Source organism: Ostrinia nubilalis, chromosome 18 (assembly GCF_963855985.1).
Source record: "Ostrinia nubilalis chromosome 18, ilOstNubi1.1, whole genome shotgun sequence".
Classification (NCBI taxonomy): Eukaryota; Metazoa; Arthropoda; class Insecta; order Lepidoptera; family Crambidae; genus Ostrinia; species Ostrinia nubilalis.
This window is the reverse complement of record NC_087105.1, coordinates 5,623,641-5,644,455: the sequence shown is the minus strand read 5'-3', so window position 1 is coordinate 5,644,455 and position 20,815 is coordinate 5,623,641. Positions and strand designations below refer to the sequence as shown.

The 20,815-nt window shown below is 35.5% G+C and overlaps 1 protein-coding gene across 3 annotated transcripts; it reads right to left on the bottom strand.

The window, feature by feature from the left end:
* Nucleotides 1-50: 50 nt before the first annotated feature.
* On the bottom strand, nt 51-19,795 carry LOC135080576 (uncharacterized). Of its 3 annotated transcripts, none has more exons than XM_063975244.1 (10): nt 19,533-19,795; nt 6,130-6,286; nt 4,504-4,711; nt 3,851-4,169; nt 3,606-3,771; nt 3,166-3,311; nt 2,938-3,070; nt 2,546-2,773; nt 725-895; nt 51-288 (listed from the first exon to the last, which is right to left on the bottom strand). In XM_063975244.1, exons 2-10 carry the CDS (start codon nt 6,262-6,264, stop codon nt 160-162), a joined length of 1,635 nt encoding a protein of 544 aa, XP_063831314.1. In that variant the 5' UTR covers nt 6,265-6,286; nt 19,533-19,795; the 3' UTR covers nt 51-159. The 3 variants fall into 3 exon arrangements, with proteins under 3 accessions (XP_063831314.1, XP_063831313.1, XP_063831315.1); XM_063975243.1 differs by lacking the exon at nt 19,533-19,795 and adding an exon at nt 6,606-6,736; XM_063975245.1 differs by lacking the exon at nt 19,533-19,795 and having other exon boundaries at nt 6,126-6,210.
* Between the last annotated feature and the right edge of the window lie 1,020 nt (nt 19,796-20,815).

Sequence of the window (20,815 nt, the reverse complement as noted above, 5' to 3'; positions counted from 1 at the left end):
ATAAGGTAAACTGTACATACATTATATAATTACAAAAACAATCTGATTATAAAAAAACATGATTTAATGTATCTTAAACCAAAAACCAGTCATAATAAATCACTTAAATTAATTAAATACAATAAACAAAGAACAAACACCTACATAACATTTCATAAATCATAATTTACTCTTTTTCTTTTCTTGCAACTTTTGTCTCAGCACTCGCCGTAGTATCTTTCCAGATGGATTTTTGGGGATAGCTTCCACAAATATCACTCCTCCGTGGAGACGCTTCGCTTGCGATAGCTGGTGAAAGAAATTTTTAAGAAATTGAAATAACAACGTAAAATTTTACCAGACTATAATTATTATTCCGCCGCGGTAACGGCATATACAGTAAAGGTGGAATTCATATTATGGCAGTACGGGTCTCGCCGTTTTCACGAAAATCAATCTAAAAATCACTACGCCAACAACCGTCGATTTTACATTAGAGCAGAGAGCAGACTTGTTGTTGCAAAATAACATTTGTATGAAGATTGATAGTGTCATAGTGTACTGGAGTACCGCGTCGGAACGTGTTAAGTATAACAGGAATGAATCTTTTGTGTATAAAAGACAGATCGAAACAAATATTATTAGTGATAGAGCATAGATGCGCTATATGATTTTGGACAAACGTATATCGAGACCACACAACGTCGACATTACCAATGTTGAAGGAAACGCGCTAAATACTGACCCTCGTTGCAGCAAAATCAATGATGTCCTTCTCAGTGGCGCGGGCGTTCGGCTTGAGGACCACGAAGGCGGTGGGCAGCTCGCCGGCCAGCTCGTCGGCCGTGCCCACCACGGCGCTCTCCGCCACCGCCGCGTGCTCCAGCAGGACGCTCTCCACCTCCGCCGGGGGCACCTAAAAAAAGTTAAAAAGTATTTATTACTAGCTTTTCGCCAGCGGCTTCGCCCGCGTGGACTCCGAATAACCCAAATATTTTACGGAACCCTATTTTTTCCAAAATAAAATATAGCCTATGTTACTCGTGGATAATGTAGCTTTCAATGGTGAAAGAATTTTTAAAAACGATCCAGTAGTTTTTGAGCCTATTCATTACAACCAAACAAACAAATTTTTCCTCTTTATAATATTAGTGTAGAGTAAAAGATGTGCATGTACATGCAATTATTTATTCTGGCGGTCTCTGCACTACGCAAGAAAGCTTGTATCGCCGCGCCGCGGCCAATACGAACAATAACCTGCATCCACATGTTCACTTATAGTCTGTGACTCCACGCGCTTTAAGTACTCATTACGTAAAACAATGTTCTTAGGTATAATAGGTAAGTAGTGTAAAAACACCACACGCTTTTACGCAACTTCCGGGAAATTAGATTACCTACTTAGGTATGTACTACGTATTTAAAATAAATTATTCCTTTAACTACGTTTTTTGAATTGATAAAATATCATCATTATCAGCAAATTCAGTTTTTTTAACACTGACCATGCTACCTATAAGCACAGCTGGGCAAAAGACCGTTAGGCTAGTTAGCGGTATGTTCGTAACGCAGCACAGCTTCTATAAAATGTATTTTGTCACGCGTTTCCGAAATGTAGGTCGGTTAGTACGCTTTAACTTTAGCGATGTAAAAGTTTAGTGGGTTATTAGCGATAATTCACATAGTTAACTATTTCATTAACAGTCTCAACTCCACATAAGTCACATAATATTAGATCCTATAATAATAGTATCAATAAATAAAAGCAATTATAGAGACATTGATAAATATCAAATATTTACCCAAGATATTATCATAGTCGGTGACAGTAATCAGTAACAAATATCATTTATCTATAAAAGATACCTAGGCATGCGCGCGCGTGTGTCCAGCCAGGACATGTAGTGATCAAACTTTAAGGGCGTTCTATGGACAAATTTTATCGACGAAAATACTTCAAATGTAGTGCTTGACCAAATTACAAGGATTTAAGTTTTAAATTTTTAGTCGTTATAGGTACTCGTAGTAGTAGGTCGTTAAAGAATTTTCATCGATAAAATTGTCCATCACGCCCACCTTAACTTTAAATTTTAATCACTACATCCCCGGACACACGTATAGCGGACGGGTTGCCGGGTGGGCATGACCCACCTCAGGATGTTGGGCTACCGATACCGATAGTACCTACAAGTACAAGTACATTTATTCAAATCTAAAGTCAGTTGATTGATTAGGTATATTCGGTGTCCAAAGTTCTATTGAATATATCTAATCTAAATGACTTGCCGATCATGATAATCATACCTTAAATATTGTACATAATATTTTTATCTAATCAACATGGGCCGTGGTTAAGTAATTTATATCATTATTTATAATAAGTCACCTAAATGGTTCTTTTATTGCGGAGCAATCAGCACCATATGTAGGCGCCAAATTTACCCCCCACCTGAAATAGAGAAATGGAGAAACGCCGTTCGCATGCACTCCGTCATTCAATATTCTCCTAGTTACTATCACCAGGGTGGTAACTGGTAAGTGATATAGGAAATTAACATTTACATACTTGATGGCCCTTGTACTTGATGAGCTCCTTCAAGCGGTCGACGACGAAGAAGCAGCCGTCCTCGTCGTAGTAGCCGATGTCGCCGGTCTTGAGGTAGCCGTCGCCGTCCATCATCTCTCGCGTGGCCGCCTCGTTGCCCGCGTAGCCCTTCATCACGAGCGGACCCTTCAGGCAAATCTCACCGTTCTGCCGAGCGCCCAGAGTTTTGCCTGTCTCTAAATCTACCACCTGAAAAATAAAAACACATTTAGCTAATTAATAAACCACAAGATTTTCTCATCGTTAAACAAATAATACCTAGTTATAAAAGTTTTAAAAAATACGATACATCGCTATTTATCTCACTCAACTCTAAATTGAGAAGCTGACTGGACCCGAAAACGCATTCTCACCTTTGCTTTCACGCCCCGAACAGGATAACCCCCACTTCCAGGTTTACTTTTTTCTACATCAAGATCTGACGTTGCTAACAAAGATGTCTCAGTCATTCCGTAACCTTGGAATATTCCAAGACAACTTGGCAATCTGAAACGAAAAAATGTAGAGTTAAGATTACTTATTAAAGAAAAAAATAGAATGTGTTAGAGTCCCAGACTCCCAGGCATATTCGCATATCTTACTGCTTCTTGGCGTCGTTGATGGTCTCAACACTGAGCGGCGCGGCGCCGCACAACACTATCCACACCGACGACAAGTCGTACTTGCTCACTAGTGGGGACTTCGCGAGAAATACCACTATAGGTGGAACCGCCAATAGGATATTAATCTGCAAATACCATAAAAAATCATTTAAAACACAATTTCCTGTCAAAATTACTCGAGTCTTTTTAACATTATACCTACATATTTTAGCGTTATAAAAGTTTTGTTGTAAAATCCCTTGGAGTGATAATTTTATAGTAAAAAATGCAACATAATAGTTTCAAATATCTACAAACAGTAGAGATGGTTTTCATTAAAGCAGTGACTTAATAAAGAAAATAAATAAGTAAAAGATAAATATAAAGTAGGTAGGACTAAAAAAAAATTATAATCTGATACAAAGTTGATGTTACTTTACCTTGTATTTTTGTATAGCATTCAAGTATTTATGAGGGTTAAATCCCGAAAAGTACACCAGCCGTCTTTTTGTGATTATATAATTTATCGTAGACATCAATCCGTACGCATGGTACCATGGCACTATAGTTAAAAATGTTACATCCTCTACTGCATTTTTAGTATTTCTGAAAAGAAATAAATATTAATTTGGATATGCTATTCTGAAAGAAAATTTTCATCAGAAATTGTTTTCGTTTTACTCACACAAAATTAGCTGCAGAGTATAAAATGTTTAGATGCGTCAGCATTACGCCTTTGGGCAGGCCAGTGGTTCCCGAGGAGTACAGAATGTAGGCGGTGTCGGTCCAGCCCTGCACCTCCTCCGCCTGGAACGCGCGCGCGTCCGCGGCCACGAGCACCCGGCTGTAGGGCACGACCCCGGCCGCGGCGGGCGCCCCGTCCAGCTGAATTATTGTCTTGATGAAAGGCAACACCTTAATCGTCGAATAGTTCAGTTTCATCGCCGCTTCTGAGCTGATCATTATATTCGGTCGTGATATATTCAATACGTGTATCATTTCATCTGAAATCAAGAAAATTAATTCAATGTGGCATTAATGTAGGCGACAATATGTATAGCCCAACACGGTGTCGGTGCCGGACTCGATGCCGCGAACTCACTCGTAAAACTTGCAATAGGTATTTTTATTTATAGTATAAAAAGAAAATATTATTATCTGGAGCGGCAATATTAATGAAGTCATGCAGATATTAAGTGTATGTTAATACTGCACGAAAAGTTACCTATGTGTGTAAATATGTATTTAATCTAAATAGATGAATCTCAATTAAACATTACCATAGCGTACTAGTCATTTCAATTAATTAATGAAATAAATCAAGCAAGGTAGCACTACCTTTCGTGTAGTGAATGTTGAGTGGCGTGATGGTGGCTCCACAGCAGACGACGGCGAGAGCCGCCGAAATGTACTCCATCTTATTTTCGCTACACAAGGCGACCACATCGCCGCGCTTCACCCCCAACTTCTTCAATCCTTCGCCAAAGTTCACGATTTCTTGTAACAGTTGGTTGTAAGTGATTTTCTGATCAGTTTCGCCATCGATCTGTAAACATTTAAGTTGTTAAGCAAGTTTAATTTTTTTAGTTCTAATGACAATAGGCGCGGATTTAACCGATTGAGACCCAGACGGCATTAATTAATGTCATAACAATTGATTATCTATTGTGTCTAGATTCGCGGACCTTGAAGGATTAATACACTATACTAGTACCTAAGTAAGTACCAAGTGGGCGGGCACGATGTGCATGGCCACAACCAAAATAGAGACTGGTGACATCAAACTTTTACCATAAAATTAAGATAAATTAATAAGTATGTATACAGGGTGTTAGGTAAATGGGTATATGAGCCGACACTAGCCCATGTTAACATGGTCATATAAATGGTATGGTGAAGTCAGAAAATTGATAGGTATCTTAATTTTAATTATTTTATTTTTCATACAAATCGGATTTTATAAAATTTATTTTGTATTGTAATTAAAAAAATATAAATGAAGATATCAAATTTCTGACTTCACCATACCATTTATACGCCCATGTTAACATAGGCTAGTGTGGGCTCATAATAATATACCCATTTACCTAACACTCTGTAGAATTATTCTTTTGAACCGCAAATATTATGAATATCGGTATAAAAATGTTTTCTCAATTATTACAAACAAACTGAAATGCGTCAAAACACTATTGAAATCTCTATTTCTCTACTAGCTTTTTCCCGCATCTTCGCCCGTGTTAATTTCGATCTGTCAGAACTCAAGAATGTGTTTAACATCTCATCTTTATTCTGTAGGCTATGTTTATAAGGTTATGGTGAAAGAATTTTCCAAATCTGTTCAGCAGTTTCGGAGCATCGGAGCCTATTCAATACAAACATACAATCAAACTTTTCCTCTATACTTATGTATTACAATATTAATGTCGACTTAAAATACCTAAGTCATGCAACATTATTATTTTAGTCTTAAGTATGTCTACTTTCAAGATATGTACTTACATAATCTATGAACTTTGTACCTACTTTGTGAAGACACAACACGTGAGGTGTTGAAATAAACATCAATAGTTGTGTTCAAAAGATCGTCTATCGGGTGAAAAAGTGGGTACTAATGAGTTTTAAAGGTTCGGCCAAACCAACGCGATCAGCCGATGGCGACATAAATGCATTGTGATCGTCATTGCTGCACGCGCACGCCGCCGCGCCGGCTGATCGCATGTGATCGCGTTGGTTTGGCCGAACCTTAAGATTTAACAAAGATCTGCGAGTTTTAAGAATAAAAATCATGGAACTAAGAAAAGGGGCTGTTTGAGTTACGGACGAACGTTAGGACCACTCAGCTCGGACAAACAAATGGACACAGAGGAAAAATATTTAAAGACTGCTCCACATTTATAATGTATAGGAAGGTTCTAAATAAAATACACATAGATATAAAAAATAATGTCTGTACATACATACCAAAGCCACATTATTGCCTTCATCGGCGTCTTGATACTCGCGTAATTTATCCAAAACGAACTGACCAAAAGACAAGTGGGCAGGAACATCGAACGCAGGTCCACCGTGCACAACGTTGTTTATTATTGACACCATATTGAACACTTTCTAGTTCTTACTGGAAAGAAAAATTAACACATTAAAACCCTAAAAATGTAGTTTATTATTGATAAACCTTTTTTGAAATCCCGTAAGAAATTTTTCGCTGCAAGAAAAAGATTCTGAAAACGGTTTCATATAAAGTCAAAATGTGCGAAAAAATAATTAAGCTATTACTGACGGCTGTAAATTATTTTCCTGAAGTTATATCGTTGATAATAAATTAATTTGCTAAATAAACTTCCTCTTTCCGGAAATATTGCGTACAGTCTATAATAGAATAAACACCTCCGCTGACCGCAGTATACTCGTAATATAATAAAAGATAACTTACTTACTTGCTCGATACTTAACTAACTAAACATTTGTGCTCAAATACCTAATTTGTTGCAAAGAATATTTTCCTCATTTATTTAAAAGACGTGAAAGCGACAGCTTCTTCGCATAACAACGTCGTAACAATAAACCATTTACTTAAACATCTATAAAACATCAGATAGGATGTTTAAAGATTATGATAGATTACAAGCAGATAAGATAAATATTGAGTGGTGTCTTTTGAGGTTCCGTACAATTTTAAAAGAAAAATTAAAAAATAAAGTTTTGTCAGTTTTGGGTAAGAGCTTTGCAACATCCGTAAGGGGGTCCATTCATTTATTACGTAAGACGATTTAGGGGGGTCGACCATGTCATATTTTTTCTTGAGTCCCGATAGTTCTTACATAAGATTACAAAAATGCGCAAAGTTAAAATTATACTTTGAAAAAGCGCGGGCAACCGCGCGATTTGCTCGGACGGATGCGTGGTTAACGATTTCCATTTCCATGGCAAAGGACCCGCGCTACCAGGGCCGGATCTACCTATGGGCTGATTGGGCTGCAGCCCAGGGCCCCGGGGCGTCTTTCCATTCTATACATAGCCAGAACGCAAGGGTGTGAAACTAATCGAGTATAGTTTGGATAAGACTTTTTTTACTAAGCTCCTCCAAACTATACACGACCAGTACGCATACGCTGCGTACTGCTCGCGTATACTTTGTAGTGACTTAGGTCAATTATCTTCCTCCAAAATATACATCGCCAGTACGCATACGGACTAATCATGTATGTATTGTAATAAGTGCGTGATTACAATTTATACGCGACTAGTTGCATGCTAGTCATTTTGACTTATTGACCTCTCTTTCTATTACATACTAGCTTTCCGCCCGCGGCTTCGCTCGCGTGGAATTTTGTCTGTTACAGAAAAACAATATCGCGCGCGTATTTGCTCACCGTTTAGACCTACCCTGGACTACGACAAACATTTTAAAACCAAAATCAGCTCAATCGGCCCAGCCGTTCTCGAGTTTTAATCAGACTAACGAACATCAATTCATTTTTATTTATATGCGTGTCTACTTTAAACATTGAATCATCTTACGACACGTGTCATTGTTTTGATAAAGGATTTTTTGGTGTTTCTTATTCTGCCATAGAAAAGATATTTGTTTTGGGGCTGATATTTCACCAATTGTAGGTATGGAAATATGTCAAAATGATTTTGTTCTTGAGATAAAAGTTAATAAATAAAATAAATAATAAATAAATATCCTTAGACATTTTACACTGCGCTTCTAGTCCCAAACTAAGCAAAGCTTGTACTATGGGTACTAGACAACGGATATAAACATAATTAAATACTTTTTTTTGTAAATCCATACTTATTATACATAGAAAACACCCAGTCCAATACAAACAAATATGTTCATGCACACAAATGTTTGTACTGTGCGGGAATCGAACCCGCTACCACTTCGAACCACTACACCAAACGGCCGACAATACAAACCTAGCATTTAAAGTCTCGCATAATATTGTATTTAATGCGCATTGAACTTTCTTCTCTCACTCTCTCTCATATTAATTAAATTGTTATTTAATTTGAAATCTACCTAATCAATTTAATTTCAAAAACCACTTACAATAGTTTTAAAAATCTAGATTTATTATAGATTCAGTAAAATAATAATATTTTATGTAATAATATCAAATAAATGTAATTTTAAATATAGTTCCATATTTTACTGAATTTTACTAAATCAATATCAACTAAACACACTCTAGTCAAGTGTAAGTGGTGTAGTAGAAACTAATCGAGTATAGTTTGGAGATGACTTTTTTTACTAAGCTCCTCCAAACTATACACGATCAGTACGCAAAATTCGTGTATAGTTTGGAGTCACAGATTTACAAACAGGCACTCCGAAATATACACGAGCAGTTTCCTATGGGTGCGTTCTGGCCATGTATAGAACGGAAAGACGCGGCCCCGGGGTTACAAGGGGCCCCCAGATCCCGTTAAAAAGTAGGCCATAATTTGAAAAATAATATCTGTAAAGTCGGTTTACGGACGATATTTTTACGTGACAACGTCCATAAGAAAATATTGATTAAAAATTGCATACTTTTATGAATGTAGTTGAGGGGGGAAATACGTGTAAAAGGTTGTTTTCACGCTGTTTTTCGTTTTGTTAGATTTAAAAGGGACACGTTAAATGTTGCGTTGGATAAGCTAATTATGGACTTTTAAATAAAAGGAGCCAAGTCTATGAGACATGTAGCAAAAAAATTTAATTTTTAATGGATTTGCAAGACAAAAATATCAAAAACATAGATTTGGAAAGTGCACGTCATATTATTTATTACTATCCAGATGACGTAGACGACCATTTAGTGAATGAGTGCATTCAATTAAAATCATACTATACTCCAATCTAAGCCAGAGTCTTACAACTCTTGCAGTGACATTTTTATGATTTTGTATGAAAATAAACTAATTGACGTGTTCTCTAATTGCTATACCATTTTAAAGATTTTTTTAACTTTACCAATAACTAGCTGTGAAGCAGAACGCTCCTTCTCAAAGATGTCCTATACAGTGTGAGTCACGAAGTCACGATAAAGTGCACATATGAAATTAGGTGAAACTAGACCTATTTTTATTGACAAAAAACAGGTCAAATATTTTTTGAGATTTTTTTTAAATTTCTTATAGATTTTTTTTTCTGCCAATTACTTATTGTAAAGAAAACGTAATAACTTTTAAACTAAGAGGTATATCCTGATAAAATAATAATGTTAAATAACAGACGATACTAAAAAATACACAAAATACTCAGAAAATGCCAACAAATAATAAAAAATGTTACTTTTGAAGAAAAAAATCTGCTTTAAAATTCGTGTTTTTTTGGTTATTTGATAAAGGACAATGACCAAAAGTGGTCCAAATGTCCACCACTAATGAGACCTATATTGGCTTATAGTCCATTGAATAGAGATTAACTTTTAGTATGGGACGAAATAAAAATAAGCTGTCAGTAAAAAGTTATGACTGTTTGAAAAATTGTAGTAGTTCACACGCTAATCTCAGGAACTACTGGTCCGATTTGAAAAAATATTTTTGTTATGGATAGCCCATTTATCAAGGATGGTTTTAGATTATATAACATCACCCTACAACCAATTGGGGCGGAGCAGTAAAGACAAATGTTGTAAAAATGGGAAATATTATTCAATCAATTATTTTCACGCGTACAAAGTCGTAGGCACAGCTAGTTTATTATATAATTAAATTCATCTATGCGTATTCAACATGCGTAGATTAGTCCAAAATGTGCAATGGATAGAATGATATCAAGAACATTTTTCGGATGAAAAGGTAAAAAACATGACTTTGCATTCAGTCATTACTTTTTACTGACAGCATATTTTTGATTGCGGTTTAGTTATAATGAATCAGTATTTAGTAGACTATTTTACTACATAGGTCTCGTTAGTGGTGGACATTTGGACCACACTCCATACATTTTTGGTCATTGTCCTTTCTGCAAAAAATCCCCCTATAACAGGTGGTTTTTACTGCTTTGTATTATTTTCTATCGTATTACCTTTGTAAAACAAAAAATCGCATGTCTCTATCCCTATCACAACATTTGCTATGATCGTTTGAACTAAGCCTCTCCGGGCGCGCCATTCAACGCTTCGTTAACAACGAAACTGAAAATGGCTCTAGATTTGTAATTTTGATACAGACAAGTTAGATTTCAAATAAAAACAAAAGATTTCGAAGTAAAATAAGCATTTTAGTTAAAATTAAAATTGTCCCTACCTGTAGCGGAGAATAATGTTGTGGTAGGCCTTTGTTCAAACTATCATAGCAAATGTTGTGATAGGGATAGAGACTTGCGATTTTCGGTTTTACAAAGGTAATATGATAGAGAATAATACAAAGCAATAAAAACCACCTGTTATAGGGGCATTTTTTTGGAAAAAATTATCAAATAACCAAAAAAACACGAATTTTAGAGCAGATTTTTTTCAAAAAGTATTATTTTTTATTATTTGTCGGAATTTTCTGAGTATTTTATGCATTTTTTTAGGATCGTCTGTTATTTAGCATTATTACTGTTTTTATTTTATCAGGATATACCTCTTAGTTTAAAAGTTATTACTTCCAATTACTTATTTTTTTTACAACAAGTAATTGGATGAAAAAAAATCTATAAAAAAATTAAAAAAATCTTAAAAAAATTTTGACCTATTTTTTGTCGATAAAAATAGGTCTAGTTTCACCTAATTTCATATGTACACTTTATCGTGACTCACACTGTATAGAAAATAAATATAGGACAACAATGGCGAACTCTCGACTAAACCATTTATCACTTCTGTCTATAAATTGTGATTTAACAAAAGACTTGCAATGCGATGACCAAATAAAAAAATTTGCAGCACAAAAATGTAGAAAGGTTAATTTAGAAATTATACTTAATTTCTTTTACTAATAAATGCATAATAAATAAATAAAATTATTTTGTTGTTTTTTATTTTCTTTTATACAATGTACAGTCGCGGAATGAAAAGGTTCGTCACCTTAGTGTCGGTTTTCGCTTGCACTGTAAGAGTCAAACCTGCCAACATAACCGTGCAAGAAACATTGCTGCTAACATTTAAATAAATATGACGTTTGCTAACGAATAAGGTTTTGCTTGTTTATTTTTCTATCCCATCAGTGCAATGTTACAAAATGTAGTTTTTTTTAATTAATAGATAATGGCAGGTTGAGCCAACAAGAAGGTTTTAGTTTATCAATCATAATAATCTTCTTGACAAGTTAAATCGTCAAACAACTTTGATCCTTTGATCTGAATAATTTTGAACTTTACTGAAGAACAGTTAAAGATTATTTTCTCTAACTCGAGATTATTCTGTAACATAATTTCAAAAGGTAATATGTGCTCGCGATTCGTTGAAGGAATCAATTTGAAAACTGACGAACCTTTTCATTCCGTGACTGTACATCTCTATTTCGGTTTCTCTCTCACCCAAAGGTTACCTGGAAGAGATTGCTACACAGCAATAAGGTCGCCTTTTGTACAACTAATACTTGCGTAGATTTAAGTAATATTTATGTTTTTTGTACAATAAAAATATATGTATAAGAATAATATATCATTATAGAAACAGTTTTTTGGCATGGCTATTAGTTGAGTACTAAGAGAGGCCCCCCAAGTTTCAGCCCAGGGCCCCACAAATTCACGATCCGGCCCTGCGCGCTACCCGCACTGCGCCTCCCGGGAATTCCCTGCTTGTGTACTAGCGTCAAACGTGTTTTTTTTTCCTTTAGATTCTTACATAAAAATATTAAGGCCGGGTAGCAGAGAAAATGGCGAAAATGAGGTTTTCATTTTTCATTTTTGAGGTACTAAACAGTAAAATTAAAGGCTAAGATTTTTATTGGGCATAGTTGAGGATATTTTCTAGGGCTATTAACGGATGGAAACACGATTTGATGAAGTTGACTCGATAGAATAAATTCCCAAAGTTACCTCTATTCGTTTTCTATTTATGGTTTTATTTTTAAAATAAGCGATTTGAGATTCTAAATCTTATACTAAACTAAAGTTCAGAAATAACTTGAGGGCTTTTAACGGATGAAATTTTTATATTGCGTCTTATTTAGTTACTATGTTAAAAAATGTGGAAAAAATCGTCCATGACGGCTTGGACAATCTCAATCAGTCGCGCGGTGGCGCTTACGGAGGACGGACGCGTGTCAGTTTTTTGGCCGTGACAGTTCGCGATTTGTCAATATTTTTGACAATGATGACTTTGATGAGTCACAGTATAATAATATCAGTGTTACTGGAGAAAGCTTAAATTTTTGATAATTAAAAATTATCAATTTTGTCTACCTATTGAAAGGACAATGACCAAAAATGTATGGAGTGTGGTCCAAATGTCCACCACTAACGAGACCTATGTAGTAAAATACTCTAAATACTGATTCATTATAACCAAACCGCAATCAAAAATATGTTGTCAGTAAAAAGTTATGACTGAATGAAAAGTCTGTTTTTTACCTTTTCATCCGAAAAATGTTCTTGATATCCTTCTATTAATTGCATATTTTGGACTAATCTACGCATGATATGTCATGTCGCATGTGGTTATAGATGAATTTTATTAAATATTATACTAGCTATGCCTACGACTTTGTACGCGTGAAAATAGTTTGAATAATATTTCCCATTTTTACAACATTAGTCTTTACTGCTCCGCCCCTATTGGTTGTAGGGTGATGTTATTTATCCTAAAACCATCCCTGATATATGGGCTATCCATAACAAAAAGAATTTTTCAAATCGGACCAGTTAGTTCCTGAGATTAGCGCGTAAACTACTACAATTTTTCAAACAGTCATAACTTTTTACTGACAGCTTATTTTTTTTTCGTCCCATACTGAAAGTAAATCTCTATTTAATGGACTATAAGCCAATATAGGTCTCATTACTGGTGAACATTTGGACCACTTTTGGTCATTGTCCTTTAAATCGTTCGCATCCTTTTAAACGAAGACTCTACTCATGGTCATGATACATAGTACATTCCTCAAATATGAGACAAAACCAATGAGTTAAAATTACATTTTAATAGTACCTACATACAATCGTCTTACACTCTTTAGAAGAGCACACTGACACAAATAAATAATAAAAAATACTGTCTAAGGTCTGTAGCTAAAGGTCTAAGCTGTAAGATAGAAGAATCTTCTAGCCAAAAAGATGGCAGATGCAGCAGATGTCAACGGATTTAAAACTGGAGTTCATATGACTCCTTGTAGACTTGAGTGTCTAGAGCGTCCCTTCCTCCACCATGCGTAAGAATTTTCACAAAAATACTGTCTAAGGTCTGTAGCTAAAGGTCTAAGCTGCAAGATGGAAGAATCTTCTAACCAAAAAGATGGCAGATGCAGCAGATGTCAACGGATTTAAAACTGGAGTTGATGTGACTCCTTGTAGACTTGAGTGTCTAGGAGCGTCCCTTCCTCCACCATGCGTAAGAATTTTCACAAAAATATTGTCTAAGGCCTGTAGCTAAAGGTCTAAGCCGTAAGATAGAAGAATCTTATAGCCAAAAACATGGCAGATGCAGCAGATGTCAACGGATTTAAAACTTGGAGTTCATGTGACTCCTTCTAGACTTGAGTCTCTAGAGCGTCCCTTCCTTCACCATGCGTAAAAGTTTTCCAAAAATACTGTCTGAGGTCTGTAATTTAAAAAGTCTAAACTGCAAGATAGAAGAATCTTTTAGCCAAAAACATGGCAGATGCAGCATATTATTATATCAACGGATTTAAGATTGGACTGGTAATGCACTCCAGGTAACCGTGTGTGATGCTTATTGCTCATAGTGATTTTCGATACAGAGCCCCGTACATACGCTATACATAAATTATGGAAAGAAAACACCCAGACCAATACAAACAAATATGTATGCAATTTTAGTATGATATTTTTATCTATTAATAAACAAAAAGACTGAACAAAATTGATGCGTGTACTGATTAATGTATATAATTAACCACATGCAAAGCTTTGTGAAATGGAACAACATAATTTATTACACAAGTAAACACGATTTTTGAGTCCGAGTTCTGTAGTGCTGATTTTGATTAATTTCGTCTAACTAAACTAGGAAAAAATACTTTTATCTAATAAAGTTTGCTTTTGTAGCAACTAGAACGAAATTTCAAATTTTAAGAAAATCTAATAATTTTAATTCATTCAAATGCGAAAGCAAGAGATAGAACTTTAATTTATGTGTTAATCACTTTTAATTACAAAGAACAATAAAGATAAACGTCAAAATACTTAAAATGAAACAGAAAGAAGCTTTAAAAATGAAGATTTTTTGTTTTTCTTCTGTGTACGTAGGAACTTTCACGTATTAGACTCCAAAATATGTAGTCACCCATCATGTTTTCATTATATTGTCCTTGATAACGTTCTTCAAAATTCATCACATCTTGATGAAACCGTTCTCCTTGCTCTTCTGAATATGCCCCTAAGTTATCTTTAAACTCTTCTAAGTGAGCATCTAGCATATTTACTTTAAGGGACATTCTGCAACCCATGAGTTTGAAAATACTTATTAAGCATATTAGAAATTAGATCTTTATACATAGTTTGCAGCTTTTTTATTGCCAAGAAATCCATGGATTACTGCTTTAAAACTGAGCCACGATTGTTTTTCGTGGGCGTTCAGTAACTCTGGGAATTCTTCACTGGCCATTATTTTTTTAATTTCTGGACCGACGAAAATACTAGCTTTAACTTTTTCATTGTAAAATGCACAAAAGCAAACTTTATTTGCTATGCATAGACATAGAGCCTCTAGGTACTTTTAGATGTAGACAATCAGAAAATATCAATTAAATAACAAACTCAAAAAAAAAGTTTTTTTTTTGTTAACTTGTGTTATCCAAGCTCTAAATAATCGCTACTACGAGTAACTGATCATAAAATGTTTTTCCTATCGCTCAAGCTCCCGAGGATCTACCGATAGGTCGGGTGACGTAATCTTGAAATTCTTTTAGCCAGCGCGGAACTTCCGGAAGGTCGGGTGACGCCACGCCTCTTTGAACCGTGTTTACTTTGGCAGTTATATTCTATATTTATTCGATTCTAAAATATATTCCCAAAAATTTTGAAAGTTGTTTTAATTTGTATCACTTGGATATGATTTAATTTTGTATTAAATAGTGCTGTGAGTGTGACGCTTGAACGGAAGGAAGTCAACCTAACCTAACCAACTGCGTATTTCTAAACTGCGTATTTCTATACTGTGTAGCCGCGAGAGCTCTTTGGCGCGCTGTCTTCGGCGAAGTATTGCGCGCGCAGATTTTGACAGCGCGAAATACCTACTTTAGCAGAAATACCAAGCCTTAAACAGTGGGGAGGGGTTCGGCCTATTCTTATTTTTTCTTATAGTAGGGAGGAGAGGGTCAAAAACTAACTTATTCTACGTATTGTAAATTCTACGTACTTAATTAGTTTAAAAATAATCATTAAGTGCCAATTTCACCAATAAATGACTAACTATTTATCCAACATTGCCACAGACACTAGACAGCAGCTTTGTATTTCAGATAATGAAGAATGTTCACTAATTTTGTTTTTTAGCTTTCTGTATTCTCTGTTAAAAATAAAAAATACACGTGAAAGAATTATTTCGATACGTCAATTAGTTTCCAAGATATTGAATTTTAAAAGTGCGGGCGGCGCAGCCTGCCCGCCATTTTATGCGCGTGACGTCATATTACAATGACTAGCTCATATTATTATTTGTATGGGTGGCATATGGGTGGAATCTTGCAAGCTGAATTAAGACCCACTTCCAGGCAACCGATTAAGCTGAAATTTCGCAAACACATGTGATTTGGATGACCATTCAATATTATGATGACATGGAGCTGATCTGATGATGGAGCTGGAAGGTGGCCATAGGAACTCTATAATAAAACGACTTAAATGCATCGAGTTTGGGCTCGTTCGTTTTGTATTGATGAGTATTTTAATTCTATATAGTAATCGGGGTCTAATGATGGAGCTGGAAGGTAATTCGCAATAAAACGACACAATCGCATCAAGTTTGGGTTTGGTTCAATTTTAATTTCTGTGATGGGTCTGGATGTTAATATGTACAATAAGTTTGTATTTACAAAAAAAATATTTAAGTATATGTTTATATCCGTTTTCTAGTGAGCGGACGCTGTGAATGTACGTCACACGGGGTCACGTGACCGTCGGCGGGACTCAAAGCGAACTTTGAATGCCTATAACACAGTAGATAAATCAACAGTACGGAAGGTGACGGAAGCTTCATACAAACGCTCGAAATCATCAGACTCACGCACACAGACGCGTAGACGCACGCTTTACACGAGCTCTAAGCGAACCTCGCAGCCTGTCTCATCTGTGCCTCGCAGTCCATCCGTCGCGAGTGTCGCGCGCGTTGTGTTTTTTAATAATAATTTTATTGCATGCGCTGTCCGCTGTATTTTTAAAAACATGCCACGAGTGTATTGCGTAGTATACGATACGGCTGCTTGAACTCAGCATCTTCAAAACCAGAATTTTCATTTTTTAAACTTCGTAATAATTCTGAATTGTAAAAATGATTAAATATTACTTTTTACAATGATATTATATAAAAACAAAAGCAGATATGTTATAAGCGCTCGCGCTGTGAATACTCAAATACGTCCCAATTGGGACGTCTTGTGTTTAGTCTTCGTGTGGCCTGCGTCGTGCGCAATCGCGTGCGTACCACACCGTAAGTTCCTGTTCTTACCAAAATAAATAAAAAATGCCATCGTGTGTGTTTCGAAAGTGTACCAATTATGACTCTAAAGTAAACAAAATACAAGGGATCTCTTACCACATGTGATTATGCAAAATAATTTAGTATTTATATTTTCAATTATTTATGCAAACAATCAAGACGCCATGCGCCATGTTCAAGTTAAGAAAGAGAAAGCGATCTTGTTTTGACGTTAGAGCGATAAGGATGCGTGCGCTGCGGACATAGATTAGTTAGTGCAGAATCGTTAAAACTATAGCTATCTCTTTCATTTGCGTGCTATTTCATATCTTTTGTTTCACTTATCAGTTACATTTGTCAATGTGTGCAATTTGGAATAGCTCGGCACGGATTCAAATCGTAATTTCTATGAACGTAACATATCTATAGTTCTTTAATATCATTGACTTTTTAAATAAAGTGCTTACATCTGATTTTGTAATAGTTCTTTTTAAATTACGTAATTACGCTTTTTAACAATTTGTGTGTTCTATTTGATAAAGTAATTTGCTCCGCGCGCTTTTGTACTAAGTGATGAACTGTATTTAAAATGAGGCAATAGGTACTATGTGAAAGTAAGTACCCGGTATTTTATTTATGAGAATAGATCTTCTACCGGCCTCTAATAGTAACTACTTAATCAATTTATTCGATTATGTATTCGATCACTAAAGAACCTAATTAACGTTTTAATAAACAAGTAAGTAAGAACCTTATTAATATTATAAAGATTAAGAGTGCCAACCCTAACACTCAGTTGAAGTGTAGGTATTTAACTCGCCGAAAGGGCTAAGTTTCCGTACTGCTTTAGCTCATATATATACTGTGCCTATAAAATCATGACTACTGGGTATTTTTGAATGAAATAAAAACTAATGTATTTGTAAATGTAAAAGCTTAACTGTAACATACTTAGGTTTCAAGTGATTTTGCATACCTACCTAGTAACATTCTCAATTGACTGCCTGTCACGGTGGTGTGGGAATCAAACCCGCGGCCTTTGGTACTATAGTAAATGTAATTTAATTATTATTTATAGTATGGGGCGTCCTTTTTTTAAAATATTTAGTATTGTAGGTAGTTGGTAGTACTAACATGGACTTCAATTTAATTTAGACCCTACATACGATGCAGCGATGGTTCGGAACCCTTCGTGTGCGCGAGCGACTCGCGTATTATACGTAAAGCCACAGTATACCTACTACCGCTCGCATACTCGTAATAAACATAATAATAATTCCTTTTTTATCAATTCAGTGCAGTCTGTTCAAGCAGGCCTCCGTCACTCGCCTATGTCGGCCGAGATAATTACCTACAGCGCGCGACAACTTCAAGTTGCAAATTGCAAATCAGTCCGGGCCGCCACGCGCCTGTTTGTACACGCGTATCTATACACGCTCGGTCGATCATAGTCGCAATCAAGGTTTATTGTTCCAACAGCACTGTTATTCTTCTTTAATGAAAAATTTTAAAATTTAGGACTAATAATTAACTGTAGTGATTTAAATAATAAAAAAAACTACACTTTTTAAATAATAAATTATTTTGAAATACTTATGACAAAAAACTATAGCAAAAAATTATTTTAGCTAATAAAAACATTAACTTTACTTCACCGTGTCTATATTTACCTTTTAAAACTGTTTGTTTAATTTCGAATTATCGGAACACTGAAGTTTATTAATAGGTACTTTAGAGATGGTACGATTATACAAACTCCACTAGATTAAAGTTTTCTAATCGTAAATACAATAAATGCTTCTTAAAATTAAGTTTTTATTTATTTTACTTTGCTCATACAACCCTGACGCTTGAGCGGTGACGTAGATCAATTCTAAACACTAAAAAAATGCGCTCTTGTGAGCGTAGTAGTAAGGTGCGATTTCGAATGCACCATGTGCGTTGGATATTTTGCATTATTATTATTACCGTTAAAATGTCGGCATCTGATCCTACACAAAGGAGTGCAATTTCTGTTGCTACTATTATGTATTCTGTGGTTCAAGTCAGATAAAGCTAAACATTGCGGCATCTTAGAAGGAGCTACAATTTACAACAAAATTTTATTTTATTTAAGTGCTGTGGACTTACAAGACAAAAGCAAAATATCTGAATAAATAATTAGTATTTTAATTTACACCAGTGTTTGAAGAATAATACAGAATTGAACTTAGATAGGTGACAGTTCATTTACGAATTTATTATGAACTGACATGATCACAGGACATGATCCATGATGACTCAATACAATATCACATAAACAGTGCATTTTCCATAGCGTTTGTTACGAGCATATAAAAGAAAGTAAGGTACCTAGCAAAAAATGAAATTCCTAATTTCTGACCGACATTAAAAAAGAGGTCTACCAGCAGAAAGGAAGATCAAATGTTGACCATGACCTTGCTGGAGCATAGTCTTCAATGTCATTAGGTAATCTTATTTATTTTATTTAGGTTAGTCGGTTTCACAACTAATGACCACTACAAATTACAAGAGAGATGATGACAATCACGAAAGGGTGTACCGACTGATAAGAAGCAGAACCAATCCAATTAACTAAAAATACCGTTTCACACTCACCACAAAATATCACTGACAAGTTAACAAGAACACTTTGAAAACAATAGCTTACGATACGACACACATGATATTCATGTTCATGTCACAACAACCTATAAAAAAGTACGTCACAGTAAGCGCAATAAAAAATATTGTGATCCATGGAGACAAACAACACTTTACTACGACGCGACGGGCGAACTAACTAGTACATAAACTTTTTAACTATTTCCAACTTCGCCGACAATGGCGACAACTACGCATTCGAATTTGGATCTTAGTTTCACATTAAAATTTATACATATTTTTGTTGGATGATGTTGCCTTTACGTTAGTATCTTTGTTTATTGGCTTCATTAACGAGTGACCTCATAGTGGTTCATCATCATAACACAAGTTTAGGTAGTAACTTGTTTATCAAGTTTCAAAGTTCAGTTCATGTCGGTAAGGCATTAAGTTGTAGGTTTGATATTGCATCCAGAAATAAATAAAATACAATATGAATTATTGTAACTTAATTGGAAGATTAAGCCTATCGAATAATATTATTTGCTCTGTGCGCCTACGCAGCTACGCAAGCACTCTAATACATAGAGTGTGCCATAGAGCAAACTAATTCCAAGAATCCTAATCTGAGCCCCGATTACGGTAACTTTTAACGTCAACAATCCAGACACGCTTCTCGATTCTGTGATATGATTGGTCAAAACAGCTGACGTACGCTGTTGAACGACCAAACGTATCGCAGAATCGAGAAGCGTGTCTGGATTGTTGACGTTAAAAATTACCGTAATCGGGGCTCTGTGTACGCAAGCACACGAGATCCGAGATTGGTGGCATGGCATAGTGTTTCCAAAAACTCTTTTAAACAATCGATTTTTATTTTTCAATCGATAATATCCGTTAAAGATTTAAGAGAATATTATCGATTTCAATGAGGGTTTTCGCGATTGAAAAATCCGCCAGATGGCAATACGTAGACGCGAGGTCCAAATGCTGCATGATTGGTTATTTTTGACATGGCATTGACAGATATGTCAAAATCCACCAATCACGCAGCAGTCAGACCCTACATCCACGTCCCGCCATCTGGCGGATTTTTCAATCCCGAACACCCTCATTGATTAGTCAAGGGGTCTCCAAACTTTTAATTTTTCTGCCCGCCTATGCAAACTTATTCTTTTAGTCTTAAGCTGTCGCGGATTGATGGCGGTGACGAGCCGGATATGGCCCGCCGCGTCCGTCCGTAGTTATTTGAACCCCGGATTAGTCGATGCCAATACAATCTATTAAGATTAATAATG